Source organism: Hylaeus anthracinus, unplaced genomic scaffold (assembly GCF_026225885.1).
Source record: "Hylaeus anthracinus isolate JK02 unplaced genomic scaffold, UHH_iyHylAnth1.0_haploid 0, whole genome shotgun sequence".
NCBI lineage: Eukaryota > Metazoa > Arthropoda > Insecta > Hymenoptera > Colletidae > Hylaeus > Hylaeus anthracinus.
In genome coordinates, this window is record NW_026533254.1 from 14,723,134 (window position 1) to 14,736,958 (window position 13,825).

A 13,825-nucleotide genomic window follows, 5' to 3' on the forward strand; every position below is an offset into this window, starting at 1 on the left:
AGGTTTATTGTCAATGGCAACAGGTGTAGACTGTATCCCAGGGATGTTATCTCTAAGTAACGTCGGTAGTTTCTGGACAAAACCACTTTTCACCCCTCGATGACGTTCAGTGCTCTAGTTAGAAGTAGGTTGACTGTGCTGCTCGTATAATATAGTTTTCAATTTAATTACATCCGTCTACTTCAGTAAATTAACTGTACACGAATAATGGTTTTTCACATAATTCCAAATAATGGGATATAATAACTCCATACAATACTGTAGGAGTCTCCACGAAAAATAAGGCACGGAGATTCGAACCCACGATCCGAGGATCCACAGTCGACCGCTTTGCCTACGCGACCAATCCCGTACCCTACGTTTCGTGTTCAGACTTGACTCCTTATTCTTGGGTATGGGTGCACGATACTACGACATTATATTTTCCACATAATTTCCTACAACTCTATTATGTACAAAATGAAACGTCTCGCACCGTCAAATAAACGCTTAACTCTTCGATCACATAAGCGTCTCGAATAAATTGCTCTTGGTTGGTCATATACGTTATCTATTTTTTGAATAGAATTTTGCCCGTTCCTTTTGCCCATCGACGAATTCGTTTGGTCGTTTTTCTTTCTCGCGGAACACGCGCGACAACTCCTCCAACCTCTCCCAAGCCAGACGCAGGATTCATTTACATTGTACGTTAAATACGTAATACGGAGATTTTTCGTCCAGGGATTGGCGGCGTTCCAGTGCCGTCAGCGCCGAACCGTTTCTCTGGATCCTTCCACGCTGACGATTTCCATAAATCATGATCCCCCTCGCGACCGTGCCACGAATATTTCGTTGCATCCCAGGCATGACGGCGGTGCGAGTCAATGGGAACTTCCAGTTAACCCCTTCGTACACCAATCTAAATGCACCGAGCATTATTTCTTTGTTTTAATGCGCATAAATCTGGCGTGCCGCGAACTCCACGACATTACCGAAGAGAAAATATATAGGCTGGATCGGCTCCGCAATTATTCTGCCTTTGCGTACCAACCATAATTCAATGTATTTAAAATATATGAATCAATATAGTAATATTGATATCTCATTTTTTGTTAGAAGCGATTAATTATACAAGGTACATAGTACCCCTTCATCTCGTGTTTGTATTGACTACCTACTACCTAGTCTAAAGTAATTAATTATTACTCAAAGTAAATATCTTTTCATTCAAATTTTCAACACACTCTACGATTGTTCTCTTAGCTAGCGTGATAATCCTAAACCCGTTTGTGATTTCCTTTCCAATTACGATCCATAATGGCCACGAAGAAATCTGTGTCGACAGCTTTCATCCAACGTTTCGTACTTGTCATAATGCAGACACTGAACTACCGATGCATGCTCGAGAATGCTGAAGAACTAGAGAAGAAAGTAACGCTTCGAGTGTGAAGTGGCTATTGAATTTTGTCGTAGTCCTCTTCAGAAAACCAAGGGCTTTCGTCGTGGTGTGGAAAATGTGATTAAAATAGTTCGTAAAGCTTAAGCGCTCGCGACGTTGTCGCAAGCTGAGAAATGAGGTAGTTGTTGATCATTTTTTATGAAGACCGGTGCGCAATTTTATAAAATGTTTACTGATTACCTGTTCATTTGCATTATAAATGCATTCCTCGGGCTAGTTCTTTTTAACAACAAAATAAAACTGAAAATATATACAAATCTAAAGGAATATGTATTCGGATAATTACAAAAGTAGAATCCATTTTGAATGTTAATAAATTTTATTCTTACTCTTTTTCATTCTATTAGTATTAAATTTGATAGGAAAAGAAAGCATTACTGTTATTAAATAAGAAGTAGAGCTATTTTTAACCACCTTAAATTCACTGTAACCGGTACGAGAAAATTATTAATGTAATTCGGTATTTTAGCTTCAATGGATGGATGAAACGTACATATGTGGCTCAAGCACTCGTTAGTTAATAGCTCACAGAGTACACGTAAATGCGAGAAAATTCTCTAGTTGGAATATGCGGCTGTTAGTACATAAATCCTTCGTGCTTGCTTTTTACCAGAGATTAATTTACAGAGATCCACTGAGAACCAAGTAGGGAAATTTGACTTTTAATGATATACGTCGGTACGGAGATGGACAACATTTTATTCGGATAATAAACGAGCCTCTCGGAAGCCCGAATAATCAAACGAACCCATCAATCTGTAACACCAAAAAATAGTTCTTCGTTTCTTTCGCTATTCATTCTTAAAACTCAGCTGTAATTGGGAAATTTACAGATTTAAGTTTCAGTAAAATTAAAACTGTCCTTACAGACTAATTCGACTAGTGAGAGACATCTTACCGAATACTTCTCCATTTTCTTGTAGTAACAATAATTTGTTTATCTTTCATCATGTTTTGTTACTCAAAATACGCATCGAGATAAAAAGTTAGCCTATCTCTGAACGATTATAGTTTGTACAACTTGGGAAAAATGTACAGAGGAGCGTGAAGAATATTTTACGATGGAAGGATAATCTCTACCAAAATGCATATTCTCCTCTGTTAATCTCGCGGTCGTAGCTGGAGGACGCGAAACGATATTGTCCAGCGTCATGTATCGATCTCGCGCCGCGAGCAGTCTTTGCCGCTTCAGAGGAGATAATCCTCGATCCTCGGTCTAGTATTCAGAAAATAGCTATTCTGCTGGCATTCCGCTGGAAAAAGGGGAGATTCCGCGCGCAAAAAAAATAAAAAAAACGCGAACGGAGACGTCAAAAGTGGCCGAATTCCTGCCACCTACGCGCCGTCGTTTAAAGCGGAATTACTGGGTTTTTTTTTTACTTCGAATACAAGAGAGAGAAAACTGTTAATATTTTTATGTTGAAAACTAAACTATTCAAATTGATACGAACCTAGCGATTCGCTAAATAATGCAATCACACCAATGAATGTGGCGAGGGAAAGGAATAGCTTCTCGTAGTTGCACAAGAGATCCAGAAAAGACTTTGGATGATTCGAAGCGCGAGGAAATTTGATACGATCTAAACGAATGCCAGGGAATTTCTCCAACAACGACGTTGTCAGCTTTTTCTATCAAAGGGATGCTCGCGGGGTGATTCGCGCAGCTAGGTCTCCGCGTTTCCTTCTCTCCAGGGGCCTCGTCGCCCCGGAGAACACCGACACGAAAATCTCTGCGAGTTAATTCCTACCGATTTCGGTTATAGCGGGACCCATCAGACGTTGAACGTCGCCCGGGACGTCAATTTAGCGAGAGAACAGCTCGCTGATAATCTCGTAAGATGCTATATCGCGACACGGTCGCTCCGTGGAGCGGGTTGAGCGGGGCGGTTTAGGCGAACGAAGGACGAAAGATGAAGCGCCGAGGATGGCTGGATAGAGGCGGGTGCAGGATAAAGGACGGAGGATGCAGAACGGAGGATGGAAAACAGAGGTCGGAGGACGTAGAGGGTGGAGGTGGGCGCAGCATGGGAGTGATCAATACTACCTCCACACCAAGTTCCCACGGGAGTAACAAAGACGGACCGGGACACACGGAAGACGCGATTTTGGAAAGATTCCTCTCGAACCGCCGCCCTCGGTTCCGTGTACTCGGAAGTGGGGTTGCGAGACTGATAACAAATGCGACGAAGACTGATAGCGGGGGGGGCTCGCTTTGGGACTTATTCGAAACAGTATCCACTTCCTGATGTTGGAACTCTTGTGTCACCGCGATAACAATTTTAAAAAGAGTGGGAATTCATCATACGATGGCCAGAGTTTAAAACCTGATGGGTGAGGAATACTTTGATACCTATAGAACAAAGAAAAATATTCGACACGTATTGTTTTTATTATGGTTCGTTTCTGTATTCAGAGGGTGAAACGACTGCTCAAAGTACGTACGAAAAGATACAAAATCTCTTATTCGAATTTACTTTATAATTTACTGTTTGGATAACGTTTATGTCGACAATTACAGAGGGTGAATTATCCCTAATCATTTGACCCTTTGAGCCATTCATTTTTCCTTTAGAACAATTTCCATAAGATGTGGAAATACGGAAATAAATAAATAAACAATTTCTTTGGAAATTTTTGTTCTTTATAAATAAGATATAATTTTTTATATGTTCGCTGCAAACGTTGAACAAATAACTATAGCCACCTAAGGCATCCCGATGAATCGATTACTATAGATCAGGAAGAAATATCGCACACGATCACAATTTTTAGATACGGAACGCGCACATTTTTACCCTACTACACGCAACAGAAATTAAACTGCGAGATTCAGTCGCCACGCAACAAAAGGGTCAACGAGTATGTCATTGGACGTCAGATTACTATCATTGGATAGCCCCCGTCAGTGGACACCTTACCTCGAGGACAGAAGGCCGTGGATCGAAGCCAGGGACACAGAGCGTGGCTAGCAGGGCACGCAGAAACGGCGAACCGAGTGAAAAGGAAGGACAGGCTGGACGGTGGTATCCATAGCGATATAGTCCTGGTCGGTCGTGCGTGACTGAGGGCTGTTAACCTAAACAACGAGCCACGCCATCGATAGCCCAGTGACTCCGTTTCTCTGCATACCGGCAGCCTGTGTACCCACGCTCGTCGCGTCCAGTCGTTACCATCGTTGCATAGGCGGGACACGGTAACGTTTATCCAATGTCCGCGAAAACAAACCGAACACCCCCGCCGACTCTTTGCTCGAGACTCTTTTTATGGCGTTGGGTTTACGCCCCGCGTACTAGATAATCAACGTGACACATCGGGAACGCAGCGTTCGCCACCCGTTTATCCAATGCCGCACCCTTCCGACCTCGGTTAGCGTTGTTCGCGTTTCATTTCGTCCCTCCTCGCTTTGTTTCGCTTCGGCATTGTTCCTGTTAACCTCCCTCTGGAGTTAATTTTTTTTTTTTCTCTTGGGGTAAACAAAATGTTTACGAACAATTGTGAGCAATTACTCGGACTCTATCGAAGAAGTTTGACTAAAGTAAATAATAGTTTGATGTTACCAAATGAATTTTTCATTTCCTACAATTATTTGGAAAAGCTTGATCACGGTTCGTCGCTTCTTCGCTTCAAACATCAAAAATCTCTTATATCTTGGCTCAAGGAATGATGGACTTCTATAGTTTCATAATGAACTACTCATACAAAGCGACGTTAATCTCTGCTACAGTGGCTTCGCGTTTGACGCGTGTCGCATCGATAGTCGTTTAATCGAGTTTCGAGGCGAGGCCGGAATTGAACGTCGACCGCGTCGCGACGAATCGCAGCCCTGAGACGAGGGAATCGTGACGGGAGTAGCAACTAATTGTAAATTCGTTCCGCTTCGTTGGCAGGAGGTAACGCGAGAGTACGGTCTCGTTAGATCCCCATTGAAGGGCGATGTCTGTCTTCCAACTGGTGTGTAACTTCGAGCTTGTGGAACGTTCGCTGGTTCCTTGTAGATTCCCCGCATGATTACCCTATGCACAAAGAAGGCAAACAGTATTCAATGTTTCAAAAGCTAGGCGCTATTATTCGCGTGTGTGAGATGTAGTTTGAGCACCTCTGGTGTAAATACTAGAGTGAAGTTGAATTGTATACAATTAGTTACACTAACTCGTTACACCGTCTCGTCTAGCACTCGTCTATAGAGTGCCAAGTGCTCTGTAAATGCATTGTCTGAAAGGATTTTCTATGTCGGGAAAAAAGTTTACGTCGCGACTAAGGTCATTCACGAAGTTCCAGTTCTACCGATAAGATCGTCGTGGCCATGCTTGGCCATTTACAAAGACGGTCGGTCTGAAGCGAACGGTGGATCTAGTTAATCCACTTGGAGCACCATGAAAATGCTCCCGAGTAATTCAAAACAAACGATATTACCGTTGGGTAACGTCAACAAGAAGATCAAGCTTGTAATTTTCAACCGATGCTCAAACAAATTCTGTATACACGGATACATGCGTGCACGTCTCTGTTTTATTTTATATATTTCAAGAATGGTTCATCGGAATATCATAAAATTTGGTATGCTTACTTCTACTGTAGTACATCCATAGAATTAGATTTTAGAGGAAAATTTGTCGCAGTTGGGAGATATTGACACAGAGAAAATGATTTGAGAAATAAATTTGTCGAAGAAGTTTGGAGATATTGACACAGGCGTGCCGAACATTTTGTTCGCAACATAGAGTTAGTCTGAAGGGCACAGTTCTTCGCGTGGATGATCCATCAGGGACCGCCCGTATTTCGTCGCGAGTTCTGATTATTTAAAGTGAGATTATTTTTGTTGCGCTTCGTAACGCTATCGTGAAAACTCTACCTGTACGTTTTCAACATCTCCCCCTCTGTTTTATTCGTCGCGAAGTAGGCCAGCTAGATTAATCGTTTCACGTTTGGACGCGCGTTTCTACAAAACGGCGGAGTTCTCCGCCACGAGAACGAGACCGTGGCGAAATCCTGCGCGTAATCCCGCCTAGTTCCTGGGGGACCTCTTCTTCAGGAGTTCGTTATCGGCGATCCGATTTCGCGGCTCGTCGGCCGCGTTTATCGTATCGGTTCGCTCGTTGGGGGTCGTGGCCTTTCCCGTGGACGTCATCCGACGGAACGGAACGGGATTCCGAGACAGAATTTAGAGGCAGAAAGATCGGCAGCGAAGTGGAAGGAAGTATTGCTGCGCGATACGGATCTATTTTCATGCACGATGGAACGTGGGAGGACGAAACAGAGACGAGGGTGAAATCCTTATCCAGATAGAAATTTCAAATGGCGAGGAAACGATGAACGGTTCTTGATGCGTTATCTGTTCAACATTTGTAGCGAATGTAGTGTGGATATCTAGTGAATAATATATGCTCTGGTACAGATGAAATACTGTAGTTTGCACTCGTATAGAAATTACGAGCGAGTAGGATACATATTTGTTCCTGATTCGTGGTAGATAATCCATTTAGGTCAAACTTGAGCAAACCTGGATGTAACTGAAGAGAATTGAACGAAACTGTACTCAACCGAACAAACCCAGACAATATTAGCAAGACAAGATACAACTGAACGAAACGAAACATGATACTGCAGAATTATTTTCAAGACCTTAAAGGTCTGAAATTAATATATTTAAATTATGAGATCAAATTATATTCCACAACGAACAGTTGAAACTTGTCAATAGACCTCTGTATAGAGTTTTTATTCGCCATCTATTACGCGAGTAAAGTCCAGTTCATCTCTGGAACGAAATCCGATATTTTAATCTCGAGAGGAAAATGATTCTTCGGACCGAGTCGATGCACGCATCCGATTAGATCCGTTCGGTCCTGCCTGCGGTTAGGTTGTTAGGCCTGTCCAGTCAGAAATTGCAATTTTTCAATGAAACTACTCCTCGAGAAATCTCGTTGGGGCTTCAATGGCCCGCTCTTATCGACGTTATTACTTCGCCGTTCGGACTATCGTTACCATCCCCCGCCTCTTCGAGAAGAATGAAATTTCTCTTTTCATTGATAAGCTGCACGAGGTCGGAGAAAGCTTTAATCGCGGGGTAAGGCGCACGAATGGGGAATAAGTTTGAAAAAAGTCTGCGCCAGCCGTGTTCGCAGTAAGAAAGCGCGGAGAACTATTTCAATGACCCTATTATTATGTTGTGCCCCATAAAATTGCCATCAAAGTCGGAGCGAAGGCACTGTGCTCTCGAAAGATTAAATTTTTATTTATTCGAAAGACGCAACGTTGGTATCAACGATGTTCTTACAACGAGATATTAAACGATTTATTGTAAAGCATTTGGTTTTAGTGATATACCAATGGTATATACCGAGACATTACAATTTAAGAGACAAAACAGAAACTTGCGATGAGCTCAGTAATTAATTTGTTTACATGTACTATTAAGCACAGACATTGAACTTTTATTGAAGTAACTTGTTTCATGGAAGAAATAAACGATAGAAAATAAAGCCCATAGTAATATGAAATTAAAGAGCACGATGCCATTACTAATACAATATAGGACAATGGCTATATTACGGGAGAGTGCTGTACCTCATAACAGTGCGAACTTTAATGGGTTTAAACGGTTTATAGTCGCAGTGAGTCGAACTAGCGACGCGTAACGACCAAACCATTAGTTATAATCAATAATAACATAAACACTGAATTTGCTGCTCGCAAACCGAAAGGCTTGCTATTTGATGACTCGTGACCAAAATTTATGTACCTCAAGCCTTGAAATATTATACACTTTACAGCACTCTGCCCTACTTTTCTTGTTAACCCTTATTCAGATCTGAATTATTTTTTTTTCTCGTACTAATGTAATTTAATTTTTAGGGTTAACTTGGACTAAAATTAATATGGAAAAATAGCAAAAAAAATCCCAATAGTGTAGTTTTCGAGGAAAACTGGTCTTTCGTCCAAGTGTCTCCATCATTAACCAGAGAACCTTGCCGTATGTCTATCAATGACGATCAATCCTCAATCGGTCAAAATTCAATTTTCTTTGAAAGGCAATTTCGAATTCATTGGTGGGAGAAGTTTGTACGCGTAAGTCGACGCGTATATGCCATAAGCGATAGAAATCGGATCAGATATGTTTCGTGGAAACACGTCCGCGCGTGTCTGATTTTAGATTAGAACCGTCCCGATCGATACCTGGCCATTATTTATTTAACCGTTACACGTGAACCGCGGAACCATGACTGCGAATTATGCGAATAGTCTCTCTGTGCACGTTTCTGTCGATCTCCAAATATGTACATATATACACTATAGTATGCTATATATTTTAGACAATATACGCAAGAATGTCCAAAGTAAAGTCGAAGTAAACCAGGCCAGTACATTCTGAAATTTCTAGCGACGCCATTTTCGACAACTCTTTAACACAAATTTCCCAAACACTACTTCAACATGTATATATTCATGCATTCGAGTTCGAACTTTCCACATCGCACGCTTGCCTGCTCTAAAAATGCCTAAATATCGCCGAATTTTCCAGTCGAGCCGCTTTACGGAAACTCTTCCCACAATGCGAAGAATTCTTAGAACCTTATCGCGTGATACCACTGCGTCGAATACCTGTTAAACTATCGAGCCTCATCTCCCTCCCTCGTCCATGTTACAACTAACTTTTCGAAAGCTTAAATGCACAGGGAAGCTTGGTAGTTTCTGGTGGTAGCGCGGGCCGGTTTCCTATGCTGAATCGATTAAGTAGATCCAGACGTACGTGCGCAGCCACGCCTCGAGAACCAACTTGCAACAACACGGTCGCCGGATAGGGTTTTTAACGATGCTTTTACGTTCTCGCCGATGGCCCGTTGCACATCGTTATAACCGTAAATCGCTGGTGAACGGCGTGGCGCCAGGTTCGTTATCCGAACGCCATTCTAATCCCTCGTTGTAGTTGGCCGACGGATTATCGCACACGTCTCTTAAAGACTTTATTACTCATCGTCGACGACACAATGTTCGTGTGCTCGAGCAGCGTAACGTTCACAAGGGTACGAGCGTTTAATTCCACCCAGCTTGTCGCCTCGCAAATCAAGCGGGCGTGGAGCACCGAGGACTCTCGCGCCTTGGGCGTAAAATTATCGCCTGCAAAACGTCGTAAACTGGGATTCTTGGACCGGCGGGAGCTGCGACTAGCGATGGCTGTAATACCGTATCGATACTATCACGGTTGGGCAACGGAGTATCGTTTTATACGTCGAACTGTTTCGATACCGCGGGGCCAGTGGGACGCAACCTTTGTTCGGTACTGGGTCAAGCAAAATAAACTACTTTTCGCTGGCCAAATTTTTGTTTTGAGGGATGAAGCAATATATTTTCAACTGTCGGACAAGTCATGTTGCTTGGTTTCATTTTACTTTGGGTGGTGTTATAAAAGGCAATTCTATTAAATGATTTATTCGTGCGAGTGTATAAATTCGTAAAAAATTTTTTTTGTATAACATACGTTACGATACGACTCTTCTAGTTTGTAATAATATTTTGCTACCAATTTAATGTAAGTGGTTTCATTAGTCGGTTTAATTAATTCGAAGGATTCTAACACGTTGATTGCACGGTTTAAAATATATTTAGTCCTGTTAGAGCAACTATAAATCGCGGTCATGCATCACGCTACCACGCCGCACCTGCTCACCAGCTTTCGCGTCATTAATTTGCCGTGAGAGCAGCGGTACGTCACGATTAACATCAACATTCCCAATCTGCGCCGCAACGCAGCTATTCATCTAAAACTACCAAGCCAACCAATTCTCTCTGTGTAATTCAGTTTTTCTTTTTAAACTGTTCAATTAGTAGTAAATTGAGTAATAAATCTTATTTACTTTTTATTTCCTATATTTGCTCACGCATTAATTGTGTACATAAAAAATTAAGGTTCTTCCAAATAGACATTTAGCATTTTATTTCTATATCCGTACCATTATTGCCGTACCAATGAAATATAAGCCAGTAGAATACACCCAGTCAGACAATAGAACAAGTCCATGTCTAATAGAAAATAAATGCCCATTTCTAATCGGACAGTAGATCATGTTCATTTGTAATGAGACTTTTTTTGTTTAATTGAACCATTTCCGAAAATAAATAAAACATTTGTAACCGAGAAAGATACGGCCGAGATAAATAGAGATAACGTTCGCCACGCCATGCAACGTGCATCTTTCGTTCGTTATTTTTATTTAGACGAGAATTTCGCCTACCTCTGATCTCTGGGAGTGATGAACGAACCGCGTCCCGGGGCAGATTGTAACGATTCCGAGTTCCGCTGCCTTGGTCGCGCAATTAGAAACGGACGTCGCGCGCGTAATTCACGGCACTCGCTCTAACGAGACGAGAAACCCGCGATAAGCTCGCATCTCGAGCCGGGACGTGTGTCATGGAAACGGGGGAAGTTTAAATCGATGCAGCGGACCGTGTTATTCGCGCCTAATGCAGGACTCCGAGGAACGATGTACCCCGTCCAGAGCACTCGATTCTAGAGCAGCGTTTACGACACGTGGTGGAACTACTTCGATATTTTTCTGACCGTCCAGTAGCGTATACACGAACTAGAACAATCAGCCCAAGGTCTGGGGTTTCCCTTTTAGAAAATTTTTTTTATATTGAAAAAAAGGAAAAAATATACACGAAGTGACCTTTCGTATCCACGAAGCATTTTGCTTAAAATCGTACGAGGTCTAAGAAGGAGAAATTAGTACTTAACTCGTCGCTTCTGATTAACTCAGGTGTGAAACCTGAGTTTCTTAGAGTTAGAGCTAGTTCTGAAGTTTTTAAAGCTCATTCGCTCTTATTGGCGCAGCGAACTTAAAGAAACTATCACGCGAACCGAACTCTCTTTTCAAACAACCTATACGATATCATCTGATCGCGTTACGATATTTATGTTTATTATAAATGTCAATAGAAATTTATTATTAACTATGTCGCCACGACGATCCAAGTCTCCGCGTGCGTTGTTCGTGCTCGTTCGCTCTTATCGTCGCACAGAATTTAAACAAACTGTTACACGATACAAACTCTCTTTTCTAACAACCCACGATATCACCTGATCGCGCTTTACTTCCCTTGAATTTTTCGTATCTACCATAAAAACGAACGGCGCGAAGAGCGTTCGAGTTCTCATCCGTGTTTCCTCGCGAGACTTTATCGGGGCGTCGAGAGAATTTAATTTAAAAAGTTTCGCGGTCGAAGTCGAACACGAACACGCCCCTCCATTTTGCTTTCGTTCTCGTCATCCTCGATGAGGCTCATCGGCTCCTCGTCGAACTACTCGCTCTTCGCTGGAGTTTCCGCGTTTTCATTCGTCGCGCTGCCGGTCACGAGCTGTTGTAATTATTTACCGCGTTAACGACCTCGCTGATTTTACCGCCCTTTAAGTATGACGCTGAAAGGGGTGTGGGGGTGGGGGGGGGGAGGGGGACGGTGTGGCCACCGGGTGTTCCAAAAGAAAAATAATTGTTAATTTTTAGTTTATATTTATTGTTTATACAGGTTAACCAGTTACCTTTTTTTTTTTTTTTTTTGACGTCGAAACAGAAAATATAGCTATTTCTTCGTGACAAGTATACGAGCGTACTGTAAAAAATATTAGGTCGACCTAAAAATTCATGCCACTTGTACTTTCGCTACTCAAATTAATATGTGAAACGTACCCTTAAGTGTTATAAAGGTAATCTTCATACAATAAAAGAAAGACCCCAAGGGATTAAACAACTGTTTCCCAAACGAATCTGTTTATCACCACGAGACAATTACTAGAACGCCTCGCGGCGACAAGTATCGCTTCCGTGGTCGGACCGGGCCCGGGGGTGCGACGTTAGCGTATAATAGCGTGTCTGGGCTGGCAACAAATCAGAGGCAAAGGTAGCTCCATTCTTTATCAGCAATCTGCGATAATTTTAGATCCGCGGAATGAACGGAACGGGCACGCGTGTTTAATTATTCAAACGCGCAGGCGGTGCACACCTCGTTTCTTCCTGCGTAAGCATCGTTGCCCCGACGGGGATCGATCATGGTCGCTGCACACGTCGCAGGGGCATAGAACGCGGGCGTTCGTCAACGACGACTGTTTCTTTCTAGATCCATGGCCATAATTGCAGCAACTAACGACCGATCGATCGAGCCATGAGGACGCATCAGCCACGGGCTCGTGTCGCCTGGAATGTAGTCGTTTAAAGGAGCAACCGGGACAATAAAAAAAAAAAAAAAAGGGGGCAAAACACGCGAAAGATAAATTGCAACGGTCGCGATCCCATCGACGAAACGGCTTGTCGCGGCACGAGGTATCCACCGGAAATAACGGTGACGTCACGACCAGCAAATGTCCTCGTCGAGCTTTCGCGAAAGCCCGTCGCCGAGCCGTTCACGAGACACGAGAGGAAAGAGAGACACCGAAGACGGCACCGGTCGTCCCAGCTCATCTGCGTCAATTTCACGAGAAGACTCGACGGGACGTGTAAACGGCGTACATAGTCAATCCTAGATCCTAATCAATCCTGGAGTCTAGTCAATCCCCGGTAACCCCTGGCTGTGTTTATCCTCAAAATCGTAATCGATAGTGTTCAGCGATCTCGTCTCTTCGGTCGCGGGTTCCTTTTTGGACCACTGGGTGCAAGAAGCGAGGTGCAACGTCGTGGGCGGCGGCCAAAGGAGACGACGTCGACATTAGTTGTATAGCCAAGTGATATTCGTTTAAATAGAGAATAGAAGAGAGAGAAAGAGAGAGAATCTTAGATATCACGCGTAGTACAAAAGTAACACCGTAGCGTTCGCGGGATCCAGTCCACGTGTATTCGTATGCCGAGTTTCGTTCGTAAAAATCCAACTAAATCCGTGTAATCCGATAAATCCGTGTGATCGAGAAGCAATAAAGATCCTAGTTCACTCGTTCGTAAGCATCCGCGCCTCCGGGATCTGGTGTTCGGCTGTGGTTTTATTGTGCGGTGCTTCTGTTCGTCGAGTTCGGGACTGTCGAGGGAGAGAGTGCGTCGGCAGCAATGGCGTTCGCCGCGGCGAGAATGATCCTTAAGGATAAGCGACGGAAGGCCAGCAAAGAGGACTTCGCGCCGCGAAACAGGAGCAAGGTAACCATCGACGCGATTCTATTTAGATAATAATTCCACGTTTCTTCCTAGAATAAGAAACAGGAACCGGAATGTCGACGTTCCTAAAAACGAACGGACAATTTATCCTGAACGATACTGACTTTTAAATTTTGAACCATCTTAGGTATTTGTATATATTATTCTGGCAAATATCGCATATATAATGAAGAATTTCGATAATAATTTGTAGATAGAAAATTTCCTAATGATATTTCTGTAAAAAAAAAAAAAAGAAATTTTCTATCTCGAA

At 42.9% G+C, this 13,825-nt stretch overlaps 1 protein-coding gene across 5 annotated transcripts in view; it reads left to right on the plus strand.

The window, feature by feature from the left end:
- The window catches only part of LOC128885633 (neo-calmodulin-like), a 90,215-nt gene that overhangs the window by 41,353 nt on the left and 35,037 nt on the right, over nt 1–13,825 (plus strand). For 3 of the 5 annotated variants that reach the window (XM_054139791.1, XM_054139767.1, XM_054139776.1), the window contains exon 1: nt 13,318–13,554. The exons of the other annotated variants lie outside the window; for them this stretch is intronic. In XM_054139791.1, the coding sequence (XP_053995766.1) occupies nt 13,468–13,554 (87 nt within the window). In that variant the 5' untranslated portion in view covers nt 13,318–13,467. Of the gene's footprint in view, nt 1–13,317; nt 13,555–13,825 lie in introns of those variants that run through there. 5 annotated transcript variants of the gene reach the window in all.